The 15,146-nt window shown below is 40.5% G+C and overlaps 1 protein-coding gene across 4 annotated transcripts in view; it reads right to left on the reverse strand.

The window, feature by feature from the left end:
• ABLIM1 (actin binding LIM protein 1) overlaps nucleotides 1-15,146 on the reverse strand; it is a 211,403-nt gene that overhangs the window by 73,638 nt on the left and 122,619 nt on the right. For all 4 annotated transcript variants that reach the window (XM_074831343.1, XM_074831342.1, XM_074831340.1 and 1 more), the window contains exons 5-6: nucleotides 8,232-8,358; nucleotides 6,955-7,048 (exon numbers count right to left, since the gene is read on the reverse strand). In XM_074831343.1, the coding sequence (XP_074687444.1) occupies nucleotides 6,955-7,048; nucleotides 8,232-8,358 (221 nt within the window). The remainder of the gene's footprint in view (nucleotides 1-6,954; nucleotides 7,049-8,231; nucleotides 8,359-15,146) is intronic.

Consider the following 15,146-nt stretch of genomic DNA (forward strand, 5'->3'; position numbering starts at 1 on the left):
CATTTCTCATCACTTGGTGTGTCACTATTTGATGTTGATACAACTCAGAACATTTTTCCCTTGGGGAGAGGCGCCTGCTGAACATGAAATTAGTGCTCTCTTTCTCGGGAAGTTATTAAATATTACTTCCACGGCTTCTGAAGAATTTATACAGCCTCCTGGGTGTTAGTCTAGTTTTGTCAGAAACACTTAGTTACACTGAGATTGTATTCTAGTAGTCCGGTTCAGATTAATGCAGGCAGAGTGCTGGGGCCACTTCCCACACTGGTACATGTACCCCTTTATTCTATTTGCCCACTTTGGGTGAGATCACCACTTCAGACACACTCTGTGAACATCTGATGAATTTACAGTGGGCCCTGTGCACTGACCCTATCTGATCTCTCAAGAGGTATTTTTTTCATAATCAAAAAAGTCCTGTGGTCTGCAGTATATACCTGTCTAAGAGGACAATCACAGCATGTCATTCTGCTTTTTCTTATCATTTACCTGGGACATTCAGGCATTGTGTTCATGTTTACTCATTATTGTAACAACAATAAAATTAATACAAACAAAGCAAATCACAGAACTAACAAAGCATGCACTAAAATCCACTGCTGCTTCTCATTTACTGTGTAACCTTTTCCCCTACATTTTTATGGTGTGTGAAGATGACAAGGGTGACTGGGAGGTACTGGTTGAAAGCAAAGTCTCTCCCAAGCCTATAAGACACCCAGATCAGTAGATGCCTAGTGCTGTGAAAACAGAATGGTAATACATTCTGCAGGGATATTATTTTACCACAACTTTAACATACCACCAAAAACAAACCCATTTGGATCCACCATACCATCAGTCTTTGTTCAGTTCATTAATTGCTTCATTTATAAATGTGTTTAAAATTTTACATCACTTCAACCTGTATTACCAGTACAGGTTGCATCATTAAAATCCAGTAAATAACACATTTTGTGGTACCTCCTGCATAATCACTATGGAAACAGCCTTGGTAAATATTTTGTTCAGCAGAAGAATATATGTTAGCCTTTTATTTAACATTTCTGAATGGAATTGAAATAAATCTCTGTTGTTTTAAGATTCTCTCCATGGTTCCTCAATCTAGAAAGTGTAGTTATAAGAACACATGACCAGATGCATGAATGTACTGAAGTACCTAACTAAACTCTGTACTGCATGGATCTTCGCTGAGAAGGGTGATGTTTTCACGTGAGCTATGAGCCTAAATCTCTTTAAAATAAATTACTTAAACATGTTGGCTACCGAGTTTCCCTAAAAGTCAATCAGCTGAAGCATCTGAATACTAATACTCACATAAGTGAAGTTGCTTGCATGGGTAAGTGTTGGCAGAAGGCACATCCTTGAACAACATCAACAGGCATGGTTCAAATAAACCATTTACAGTATATGGGAACCACCAAGGTTGTTCTATCATCTATTTGTTATTTATTTATTTAGGACAGACTCATTTACATGTAAAGAATCAGCAGAAACTTCTCTGAACCCCGCATAGCACAGGTTTCTAAATCTAGCTCTGAAAACAATAACTGAAGAAACCTACACACTCTTCTGGCTCACATTCTTTACCTCTTAAATATGGCTACAGTTTCCTTAGAAGGAACCATAGAAGCTTTCACTGTTTGGTTTTTTTCCCCCATAATTATTGTTATTTATTTCTAACTTCAGCAGTCAAGGTGTCTCAGAACTGACATCTTTCAGAACTAGTTGCAGCACACGAGACATCTTAAAATTCTGGCACATTAAAGTAACAGTATCTACAAGTACTAAACCTACTTCACATTAAATACCACATCATAAATTACTACTCCACTTTAAAATCAGCATAAATTACAATATCAAAAATACATTTGGACCTTAACCTTGCAGGCTGAAGTCAAGGGAGCCTTCTGGTGCCCTGGCATTTCTCTTTTCAGGCCCATCTGTTAAAATGGCATTATGCCACTGCTTACAAGGTGGGGTGCAAGTTTCAACAGTGCACAGGAAACAAACACAGCGCAGGCAGCAGCCCACCAGAACAGGAACTCGAGCTATGCACAGCCAGGAGAAATCACACAATGGCTTTTTATTTGCAAATTAATATTAAGCAAGTAGTATTATAAAGATAAATGGGTAGACTAGCAAGGTTGAGGGATTTGATAGCAGGTATCTATCTCTAGATCATGAGATCAAATCCTGTTCCTATCAGTAACAGCCAAAAAGATTGAAAATCATAAGACCTGAATCTTATTCTCAGGCTTTCTCTACGATTTCATGTGAATTATCCACCTGTTTCTGCCCTGATGTCTTCTTTCTGCAGAACTAAAAGAATACTACTTAGAAGTTTTGATAACACTTTAGATAAGCTAAGATGAAATACATGCATATAGGCATGATCCACCATTCCTGAAGTCAATGGAAAGCTTCTCACTGATTTAACGTATTTTGAATTAAGCCCTGGAGGAATAGTTATATTGTGTATGATAACCACATTACACAAAAATTATTTAGGCCAGCACCTTCCAAATAGCTAAATATGTGCTGAAGTTTACTTAGATTTGTAGAGGTACACATGTCTACACAGAAATTTGTAGGATTAGGATCAGATGGGCATCTTAGGTAAATGAATTCTGGGAACTCATTATCATAAGACACCCCTTTCCAGGAAATCTAATGAATATGTATGATTTGTGTGTATGTAAACTGATGTCTCTTGCTAGTTTGTGGGAGCCCTTATGGTGGAGAATCCCCAGGGTGACCCCAGCGCTGCTAATAAAGAATACCTGCTTAACAGTTATATTGGATTCTGACTGTTGAGTGAATTTCTTCATTTCAAGCTACGAAGACAACAGCTTCGTGCAAAGTCTGTATCAAAGTCCTCACTCTCACTATGCTGTTATTGCCTGATAAAAACGTTTTTCACCAGAGTTAATGGGAAATGAGTATTTTTTCATAAATAAAGGTTCCTTTCTGCTGGAGAAACTCAGAAGAACACTGATCTCTGTTGCCTTGACAACATTTCTTGAAATACTCAAGCACCTCGCCTATAAGGACAGATTGGGATTGTTCAGCCTGGAGAAGGCTCCAAGGAGACCTTATAGGGGCCTTCTAGTACTTAAAGGGGGCTACAGCAAAGATGGTGAGGGACTCTTTATCAGAGAGTGTAGCAACAGGATGAGGGGTAATAGTTTTAAACGGAAAGAGGGTAGATTTAGATTAGATATAAGAAGGAAATTCTTTCCTGTGAGGGTGGTGAGGCACTGGAGCAGGTTGCCCAGAGAGGTTGTGGCTGTCCCCTCCCTGGAAGGGTTCAAGGCCAGGTTGGACGGGGCTTTGAGCAACCTGGTCTAGCAGAAGGTGTCCCTGCCCATGGCAGGGGGGTTGGAACTGGATGATCTTTAAGGTCCTTTCCAACCCAACCATTCTGCGATTCTATGATTAAAGTATCCAGTACACTCAAGAAAGTTGCAATATCTATTTCATACTGGATACTTATCATATTTATTGTGTTGGCATGCACTCATCTATCATCTGTCACTATTTGTCACAGAAAGTTACATGCCAAATAATACATGAGAAATTTCTGAGCTGACTTAAACGCACATGGTATTTTTCTTGCATATTTTCATGGCTACTGAAAGTTGTTAGATCTATGGCCTAGAAAAAAGAGCATTCTTCCATGATATGTGAATATTGGCAAAGTAAGTACTGTTTTTCTAGTAACGCATTTCTTAACTGAGCAGAGGGATCACCTCTACAGAATGGCTGGAGGGAACCCATCCTCTCAAGGTTTGAATATCAAGGTTTGAACTCAAAACCTGGCTTTCTGACAGCCTCTGCTAAGGGTGCCTACCAGGCACACGGCATAGCTGCTTCTGAGATGAAGACTCTTAGGTCCACATAAGGAGTGGTTGTCTCTCTTGCTGGCTGCTCACTGTAGAAGACTGAAAGCCTGATTTTTCCAGAAGTGCTAAGCATGAGGGACAAAAACGAGCAGGAGCTGTAAGCCTGCAATGTTGCAAAGATCTGCAGTTTCTCTTCAAATAAAAAAAAAAATCGATCTTTTATTGGAAAAATAGATAGCACAAGCCTCTGTGAACCCAAAGCTAAGTTTCATGCTTTCATTTCCCATAATTTTTCAGTTTTTCTATACTGTCCCAGATGTAATAAGAATAAACAGAAAATAAAGCAGCACAATGGCATGCTGCTAATCTCTTCTGATCCATTAGAGGGAAGTGTTTGTATACAATGCACTATATACTTCCCTCCAATCTCTTCTAATCATTTCTTTGGATGAAGATGATGAAATAGTACACTCTGCTCCCGACAGAACAAATTATTTTATTGACAACTAAAATGAAAGATACTGATCAGTGAATTTACTACCAGTTTTATTAACAAAGGCAAAATACGAAGTGTTTTGGGTTTTTTCCCACTGGACATTAGTAGGTATAACTTGGGCTGGTCAGTGATGCCATAACCTCTACCTAGACAGTTCCCATGATTGTGCTACTTCACACCAAGAATATGTTTCCTTCTGAAGAGAGGCAGAAGGACAAAAGACAACCCACATGATATAAATCATCAAAAATACCCGAATTTGCCAAAGAAACATTGCCAAAGAAAACAAAGAGGGAAGACAGTAATCCTCCTGTGAGAATTTCAAGCTTCATTTAAATTAAAACTTCAGGTGTACTGAAAGGTTGTGGGTGTTTTCCTGTACAGGATAAGGGAATTGTTAATTGTCCTGCCTCAAATAGGTCTGCAGCCCTCCCTGAACTGTGGCATCCTCTTCTGTGGATTATCATCCGTGGCCCCATGGCTGCTTCTGATCTCTCATCTCTGTTACTACCAGAGGATTTATATCATGCTCCGACCCCATCCTTTAGACTACCTCTTCTGCCAAAGGGGACACATGTGCTAACACATGATTTTCCCATCCTAAATTTTGACTTATTAGTTCCTTTAGTCTAGTTTAGAGGCATTGGTACTGCCCCTTTGGAACTGTGCATCTCTGACAGTGTGAAAGGTTTCTAGGACGAGCCAAGAAACTAGCCCAGAGTTCTGAGAAATTGCTCTGATTATTGCATGTTAGCTTCTCACCTGTATCTTCTTATCTTTTCAAACACCACTTAATGACAGAAAGTGCTTGAATGTCTCTCCTGCATCTGCTTTCCCAGATGATACCTGCAGAACTCTATTCATGGACTGAATGACCTCCCTGATTACACAGCACTAATTTTTTTGGTGGAAGTTTCTAAGGACTTGTCCAATCTACACCCTTCAGATAGCAGTCAGCCTTCAGGAGTTGCACTATATGAATAATTCAACTTCTACAGGCTTTAGAGGAGTTTGGTCTTAGCTACATATTGAGAACTACTGCTGCCCTCTACTGTATTATGATGGGTTGCACCTCGGATAATCAAGGAGACCCACAAATATTCAAGCAAAATTTCTAGGCTTACCCAGAATTTAGCATGCTTAATATTTCCACGTGTTGATAAGATCATTGAAAGGGTCTGTTTCTAATTCAGGCCCTGTGATTCTGCAGGGACTAGGTCAAAGGGAAGAATCTTCATCTTTTTTATCTGATTTTGACTCAGAAGAGGTGGATCCTTGCAAGAGGTTGGACATGTTTCATTGCTTCAGCAAAATGTTGTCTCTTCTTCTGAGAATAAATAGCCATCAGAAGATTCAGAATTATGGAGTGAGAAACCAACCCTGGGGCCAAAATGACTTCATCAAGGTTCTGGTTGGGACACAATGTTTCTGATAATCCAAATTTTAGCTTAGATTATGACGAACAGCTAAATCCTAGTTCAATTAAACTAGTCTTTCCTTAGTCTCAATTTACTCAGTTTTGAAAGGCTACAGCTCATGATCCTCTCACAAATCTAGGTTTCTTTCTCACTGATGTTGGGAAGAGTAACAGAATAATAACCTTGCTATATTCATATCCACAAAAGGTTCCAAATATGAATATCTTATTTCTTCCCAGCTCTCCATAGACTCCAATAACCTTCTCTTTTATCATTTTCATCTCCATACCTCTGAATAGGTTCCATTGCTTGGTTAGAGCACCTATCACGTGCATCTAAAATGATTTTAGAATTCTTTTATGCTTCCCAGTCTCACAAATCCAATTACTTCTCTCCTGTATGCTTCCTGCACTGGAATGCAGCTCTGGTGTCACCAATACATAGTACTAAATTGAAAAACTCATCAGTAGATGGGAACAGATAAGCAGATGGTAGCAGACCACTAGATTAAAGCCAGAGACACAGCTTTCCTATTCAAGGGAAAACTCAGACTGTTCTCCCTAATCATCCATGTGGGTCTCCAGAGGAATTAGATACACATCGCAAAGGAGACAGACTAAGAGCCTGGCTAATTAAAAAACTGTACTTCCTCCTAATAGATGCAGTGACAAATGCACCGCGTGTCCACATGCATTCCGAGTCCCTCATTTGGTGGCTACCATCCTAGTTAATATTCTGAATTCTGAACCAGAGAAACCTCCAGAATGAAAACCACAAGCTGTTATCACTTTACGTCAAGTATGAAACTTCTCATATGAGGGCTGTGACAGCCTTATATCTCTAGTAGATAGGTCACAAAGAAGAGAACCTGTAATAGACATTCACTAGCAAATCCCAGCTGCTTTTATTTCTGTAACACTTTCAGGTTTATTTTCTGTTATTCACTGTAAAACATACAGTACATGCAGTTTCTTCTTCACAAAATACACCTGTAACTGAAGTTCTTTGTGGTTCCCCATTTTGTCCACAAACTTGATTATGTAAAGGCTTTTTTTTCCAGGAAATGTGGAGTATTAAAAATCATTAAAGCTGGAGTCAAGCCATACTTTCCTATAAGAATTTCTGTATTCTCTGCAGTTGCATGAGGACATATTAGGACATGGCCCAATTCTTAAACGCTAGTTTACAAAACACCTACCTCTAGGACTTTCCCAGTAATGAACTGGTGACATGCTTCACATTTGACTCCAAAAAGAACTTGATAGTCCTTTTCACAATAAGGAGCACCATCTCTGAAAAAAGAAATCCACAAATTACAAACCACCTTTCAATAAACAGGTTACAGCATGCCTTACACTATTCCCTTGTCTTCAGTCTGGAACTCCTATACACAGCAATAAGCAAAGGGGAGAGAAGTTAAGGGAAATATTTTGTAGTAGACGAAAAGAAATCATGTTCTCATTAGTGACTCTTAGAATTATTCCTTAAATTCCCATCAAGAAAAGGCATCCAGTACAAACCACTGAAGTAAATGTCTTTATAAAGTAAATATTTAGAACTGACTCTCTACACCTACAGGTGGTGCAGTTCTAGGGAATCAGTGGAACTATGTCCATGGGAATGAGAGGAAACCAGTCTTTATCATAGGCAGGTAGTTATTGTTCACTTCAGCAAAAAAAAATCCTTGGTAGTCTGCAAGAGTATAAGCAGTTATTTTTAAGTGTAAGGTTATGCAGTTTTTTAGTACAAACAAGGAACATATAGTAAAAGTGGAAATACTAGTCAGTTTAGGAGTATTTCTCAGGCACTGAACTTCTTTTGAGAAATTACAGATGCTACTTTTTATTAAATGTTTTACACCCCTTAATGACAGGTTTGTGAGGCATACATTGTTTCCCTGTTTTTTCCTCTTTGTTGTATGCTTGAAGGGGGGAACATAGACTGTATCTTCGCTCTCTCTATTTTATCATTACACCACTTTTCCCCATTCTTTTCCTCTACACTTCCTTCCACTAAAAACCTTCTTGATTAGTTTCTTATATGGAGATGAGAAACAGTGTCAGGTCAATCAGATCGTCACATTTACTCTGTTCTCTAGCAAAGGCAAGCAACGGACAGGTTCCTGCATTTTTTCCTCAAAATCACATGTTGGAAAGCAAAATGACACAAAGCTTTACCTGGCTAACACAGAAAACAGATGCAGGAATTCACCCAATCCTTTGTGGGAACATGGAGATATACCCCCTTCCGTACTGGTATTAAATATAGACTACTATCATTAAAACACCACCTTTCAGTTGCATTTTGCAGTTTACTTTCCTTTCCCAACTGAGCTCTCACTGGGAACAAAGATTTTGGTGTGTAAGGAAAGGTGGTCAAAACTGGACTTCAAAAGGTGAACTTTGCTGCAAGCTCTCCTCTAGTGGCAACAAGAACTCATGCCAAGAGTGCAGAAGAGATGCAAAGGTTACTTACTTGCTGATGTATTCCCCGGTTAGGACCTTCCCGCAGGCCTTGCACTTAAAGCACCCCAGGTGCCACTGCTTATCCAGAGCTAGCAAGGCTTGTCCATTTTTTATGTCTCTTCCACAGCCAGCACAATCTGCAAATAAACAAACAAATGCATTTCTTGTCAGTTACTTGGTTCATTAACCCTCATGAACCACCCACCCATTGCAACACTTGATAACCAAAGGGGAGAATTACACAGCAATGCAAAGGTACATCTTCCTTTCCTCAAACACTTCCCAGTCCGGTACAAAGATTTAATCTTTGTCATTATAGATGTACTCAGTAGAAGAGGGAAAGTACCTCACAAGTTTTTCATGCTGTTTATAATTCAAAGACTGCCAGACAAGCTCTGTACAAACTTCAGATCTTGTTAGGAAGGAGCTACAAAAATGATCATCACTGCAAAAAGTTCCTGTCTTCTAAAGCAATCAGTGTTTTCTTGCTTTTAGCAAGATGCTTACAGGAGGCCTGAGTGAGCATCATCAGGATGCTGCTCTTCCCCGGTGGGTGGCAGCAAAGCCCAGTGTGTCCACCCAGCTCAGGGGCGGTGGCACATCTCGGCCAGGAAGAGGGGACAAACCTTTTTTCCGGGAGGGCCCAAGGCAAGGGTGACAGCAGCATGACAGCAGTGATGGCTGCATGGCAGGACATATTGTCTTCCACCTGCAGGTGTGGGAAACTAGTTCTTATGGTCTCTCATCGGCATAAGGACACTCGCTCAGGGATTTTGCTATTAACTTGGTAGTCGACACTCACTTTTCACTGAGATTCTGAAAGACTCTTTGATGGCAGAAAGCAAACCTGAAGCCAGGAGCACTGAATGCTCTCTGTCCCAGAGGATGCCACAATGTCTCATGTCACATCAGAAATCTTTGGCTCAGCCCCAAGCTCCCATTTCTCTCCGCTCAAACATAAAATACTCAAAGAGATTTCCTGGTAAGAGGGAATTCAGCACCTGGTAAGATCTGACGAGGCTGATGTGGCAGACAGAACTGAACTGCAAGGGCTGTGCTACAGCTTCTGTGCCCAGCCTCAGGGGACAGAGGGAAGGAAAGGCCTGGAAGACCAGTGAAGCAGAAAGGGAATGCCCATCAGCTGGGGCATGCATGGAAGCCACAGTGGAGATAGCCTGGAACAAAGGATTTTCCATCTTTCATTATCCCCAAATTCAGGTTCCTTTGGTGAATGTAACATCCTTGCCACATGCCTGAAACATCAACAAATAGCTGCAAATGGAGACCAAGCAGAACAGAGCAGTTAAAGCCCAGGCACCAGGGAAAAGATCATCCTGGCTGCACTGCTCAACCTGACTGAACAGGTACAGCCTGAAATCCTTCACCTCCTCATGGGTTTACAGCCCAGGCAACACCACACCTTGCAAAAGGGCAAGCCCAAGTTTATTATCGCAACTGACAATAAGAGGAGAGTCACTGCTTTCGACACTAAAGGGCCTGACTTTTGTTTGCTGGATAATGGGCCAAGAGAACCCCAAATATATGCTGTGTATTCTTGCTATCCAGGTCACCATTTGCAACACATCCCTCTTCCTGCCAGTGGTGGTGTTCTTCTCAAAACCCTTAAAAAAAACAAAAGGGGACTAAGCACCATGGTATCTTGTGATAAAATGCAAGTCACAGACTGCTGACATGACTTGGACTTGAAAAACAACCCTGAGATGTCCTAATACCAGGACTTTGCTCTAGAGGACAAATGTTACAAATTGAAATCATGAAATGACAAGGACTGACACCGCGTAATGGATCCCTCTGATCTTCCATGCCAGCTCAAGACTCCACGCTACTCTGTAATGACAGCAAAGGCTGGAACAGGTAACCAAGGGAGGTTCTGGAATTTCCAGCATGGGGCTGAGGAGAGGACAAGCAAACATCTGTCAAGAAGGCTTTGGTAAGCTGATCTTGCCTTTCATTTTGGGTGGATACCACATCATCTCTCAAGGTCCCTTCCAGCCTATGTTTTCTTATGCTAAATCTGAAACCATGCAATTTGCCTTCTGATTGTGACAACAAATGAGATCTTTCCTCCAGTCTCGGTGCTGAACTGCAGTTTTAAACAGCACCCATTTCTCAGCTTCCTAGCACTACTGCTTCTCCCTAGCATGCCAGCTTCCACATTCCTGACCTGGTGTCCTGCCAAACTGTGATGATACATTCCCTGCTACATTAATCCCTCAAAAAATCTGCTGTGTTTTCCATGCTTTTTTCAGCTTTATCCAAGAAGCCTCTGTGAAACTGAAACTTCTCAGATATGGAACCAAGAAAGAGATTTTTAAAGCACTTCATTTTGCTTCTAACTGAATTTCTGAAGCAGTCAGAATAGAAAAATTGCCTTACACAAAAGGTCTACCTAGCATCTTTACTAGGTATAGATAGCAAAATACCTATAGACAGCAAAATATCTCTACTACTACTAAAGATACTGGAGACCTCCAGTATCTTTATCTTTACTAGTGCCAAAACTAGTTACATGGAGGAAGTAGGGATCCATGAAGGAGCTCTACCTATTTAATTGCCTCTTTGAAAGCCAAAAGCAGTGTTGTCGCACTTAGTCTTGTGCTCATGTGTGATACAAGGGGTTAATAACATGCTTTTATTATTCTATAGCAACAATGACATTTACTTACTCTTTCTGGGTTCCTTGAAGTGTTTAGCAAGAGTAAATTAACATTATTTCCATTCTACTAATATCACAGATATGTTGAATGTCTAGAATCAAAGTAAACTAATAGCTCAGTACTGTCTTATTAGGCTGAGATGGCTTTTAACTAAAGCTGATTTTAACTCTGGCAAAACAGTTGGGTATACACATGAAAAGCTAGCAGTTATCATTATGTCCTAAAATAGAAAGCAAATAAGACTGGGATGGGCTAAGAAAAGACCATTTGTTCATCCAAATTCTACAAATAAAAGCCATTTATGATCTCAGGCCTGCATGAGGCACATTAAAGCCTTTGGCTGAATGTCATCAGCACACAGCATATGCAGGCAGGATTTCAGTATCACGTTAAGCACAATCTGCATCAGCCTAACCTATAACCAGCACATGCTGCAAATAAAAGGGCCGTGAGTTAAGACTAGTGATTGACAACCATGTGCCAGAGCAGACTTGTACTAAAATATCTGAAAACCCTTCCCAAAATTTTGTGCAATGGTTCCCACCACGGTTCTCTCTGGCTTCATACCTGGGTCTAACTGACTGTACCCCTTGACCTTAAGCTTTCTTGTGCTTTCTCTTTGTTGTACAACCTGGATTCTTCCCTAGTCCCATTCCTTACACATCCACACATTCAGCTGTGCCAGGATAACGAAGAGGAGGAGGAGGAAAGTGCAGTGTACTGGTTAAAATGCAGAGTGAGCAGTACAGTTCCTATATGCACTTCAGATCTAAAGAAAAGCGTATCACAAAAAAACACTTGGTGGAATTATGTTTGAGCTGAAGGAAGACTTTAGACTAGACATTCCATGGCACTAATTCTCATAAGAAATGGGAAGTAACACATGTTCATGTGTTGTGTCCATGACCAGAATCTTCAGCTGCGTGGCAGCCATTTCTCAGTAAAAGCACTGCAGTATGACTTCAGTAATGACCCAGCGAGAAGAAAGTCATCCAGGAATGTCAGCAGAACAATGTATTCCACCGAAATGCATCCTAAGCAGGGAAAAAAAGATTGTATCTGAGAGCACTGGACACATAGTTACCCAAATCACAGTGCAGCCTCCCTGGGCTACCTGCGACACCAGCAGCTGCAGCCTCCACAAGCAATGGCCATTTGCTCAGACATAAAAATTGAATTCACTCTCTCCTCATAGCAGCATTAGCTGACAGCACCATTTTTTAGCCAAGCAAAAGCTTCTTATGCGACTCTCTGCCAGAGATGCTTAAACAGACCTGTTGTGTCTTTCACATACTCTGGCTAGGCCTGCTCAATCTGAGGATATATCCTAACATATTTAAGCTACAGCTCTGAAATAAAATAGCCCAGAAATGTATCATATTTGATGTGTCCAGATTCAAAAGCAAATGCCAATGCCTGGACAAAAGGGCTGTGATGGAGTCAGCCAGTCCAAAAGCATGGAAAAGTGGGGGGACAGGACAAGGGAAAGTAGCACAGCACTATAATATTATGTATGATTAAGACCCTCATCCTCCAAGCACCTTAAGCAGCCTCACTAAAAGATGTAGGCCAGGGTCAGCTGCTACCCACGACACCTTGCTTGTAAAGATATGATGAGAAAATGCATTTCCCTTTTTAGTATCTGCATCACCCCAGACATCCAGGAGTGAAACATCCTGCACAGCAACCCATTCGTCACTGCCTAAATTAAGCGGTGGATTTTCTTCCTTTGCCTCCCTCCCCTGCTCTCAGCCAATAGCAGAGAGCCCTGATCACAGCACAGGCAGTGGGCTCGGAGCTGATACAGCTGTATTAACCCTAGGCACACTGCCTATGACTTTACCCACTCCCAGTTGGATTGCTTTGGAAATGTACCAGCAAATATACTTTTAACTCACATTCTCTGTTCAGCCCATATAACTTACGAAAGGGAAATCATCTCTACCTGCTTTTGTCCTAATGAACCTGGTTATGCAAAGTCATGTGCATGAGCATACCAACTCTGCTCCATGCAGGGTTAGCTCTGTGAACAGAGCTAACAGCAGTTTGACTTAATGATGTATAATTAAGTCACCAAAAAGTTCCTTTCAGTCCTGATGGCCATTAGTAGCACATGTCTAGATAAAGTCTGAAGCTGCCACAACCCCTATGAGTCACAGGAGTAATACTCTTATTACACTCCTTTTGTTACTGTTCCCCTCCCTATAAACCAGATACATTAGTGTTTTATAAAGACAACACTAGCAGGCTTCTGTCCTGAAACAGGTAAAGCAGGGCAGAATTGGGGGGCATTATTATTATTATTATTGTTATTATTACTTTTAAAAGAAACAAACAACTTTTCATTGGACTTACACAGAAATACATTGTCAAACATAGCTGGACCTAAAGAGCAAGTTACAAGGAACAGTGATCTGGAAGTGAAGAAAGAGGCAAGTATTATCACTGGAGTCAAGGTCAAGGAATCTCTAATTATAAATAACTCTTAGCACCTTGAAAAACAACTTACATCCCCATAATTCTTCTGTGGCAATCTGAAGGTTGCGCAGTTATCATTTCTCAAAGAGTTAAGAACAGCAGAGTTTTTCCTCAGCCACCCTTTAACCACAGACCAGGCAATACCTTTTAAAGCCTTGCTTTAAAATGAGAAGTTTTGATGGTATCACGCAGGCTTTTCCAGATCATCAGGATATTTCTGTCAAAGCTAAAAATACAAACTCACTTTGTCTGTTTACAGTACAAGAAATGCTTTCAAGGTTTGAAAAGCATTTGATAATAATTTGATAACATAACCATTTGATCACCAGGGCAGTGATGAGTGCCGGAAGTCAGAGAAGGACATACAATATCAGGTATTTTACATCCAGGGCTTAGATCTGAGTATGTAACTCAAGAAATCTGCTGCTGGACCCTTCCTCTTTGCCAATGCAAGGATGGGAAATGTTTGTCAGAACAAAAATTCCCTATTGCCGTTTTGCTAAAGGCAAAACAAACCCATGCAGGCAGCCTTGTACTGAAATCTAACAATAAGAGGCTGGGTGCATACAATGGAGGGAAATAAATTTCCCATGGGAAGTGAAGTATATTTGACAGTTTATTATAAATGGCAAGTTGGGAAAAAATAAATATTTAAAGAAAATAAAATTATTTTACTTGATTAAATATAGAAAGAAAACACAATGGCATGAACTGTCATTCTTTGCTTGAAATGCAAGTCCCTGTTAAACATCTGTGAGTGCCTAACATTGACTTGCCTTTTTAAGAAACGGGTTAATATACATCTTGGATGTATCATTACTGTAAATAGCTCTTTCATCATCTGATGTAATTTAAAGTGATTTGGAAAGATGAATGCTCTTCCCCAATTCTAGCTTGTTAATATGACATTACCTTATGAAAGGAGTTTTTATTTTTCTCCTCTGTATCGATGTAAGCATTTGTGTTAGTCTTCTACTCAGGAAAAGGAAATAGTATTTCCCCTCTTTCCACATCCTTCTACACCTCCTTCCCAAAGGAGGCCAAACCAATTGACCGTTTAACCTCTTACTCCTGCAAACTGTCCCTGCGAGCAACATACCACCAAGTTAAGCCTTTTTCCATTACATCAACCTCAGTTCCTTCTTCAATGCAATCTTTCATACAGGTGTCCGAAAACCAAAGGGTGAATGAAATAGTAGGAGGAAGAAAGAGCAGATATGCTACAACCTAAGAGAAGTTTTTAATTATCCTGTAAAAGAAAGATAAAGATTTTTTTTTTTTTCCCCCCAGTTTAGCACCCCCAGAGTTCCAGCTGTAAAACTACTCTGAAAGATAAACCACAGCCAGGTACACCTAAGCTGAGGCTAGTCTTTACCCTGTTACTTCTTTTACCACACTTCAGTAGTCAGATAGTTCCATCTGAATTCAAATCCACAATTCCAACTCACAGTACCCCAAGTGAATTGCTCAGTTAGCAAATGAGCTTCACTGTTTAATACCCAGCTCATGGATAGCACATTGTGTCTCTTCCTCTGCAGACTATTTTGGGTAATTTTCAATTGTTACTTCTGGAAAACAAGCCATTCCAACAGGGTACCACCTCCAACAAGAGGAATGCAACACATGACAACTTTTAGGAAGGTTTTTATGCCCTGATAACCCACGGCAAACTAAGGTCTAGCTAACAACTAATTCACTTCTCACATTCTTTTTAAGTGACCTCTGATTCCTGACTTACTACCTGTCAGGCTTGCTGAACGTGACAATTC

The sequence above is a fragment of the Strix aluco genome, chromosome 7, assembly GCF_031877795.1.
Source record: "Strix aluco isolate bStrAlu1 chromosome 7, bStrAlu1.hap1, whole genome shotgun sequence".
NCBI classification, from domain to species: domain Eukaryota; kingdom Metazoa; phylum Chordata; class Aves; order Strigiformes; family Strigidae; genus Strix; species Strix aluco.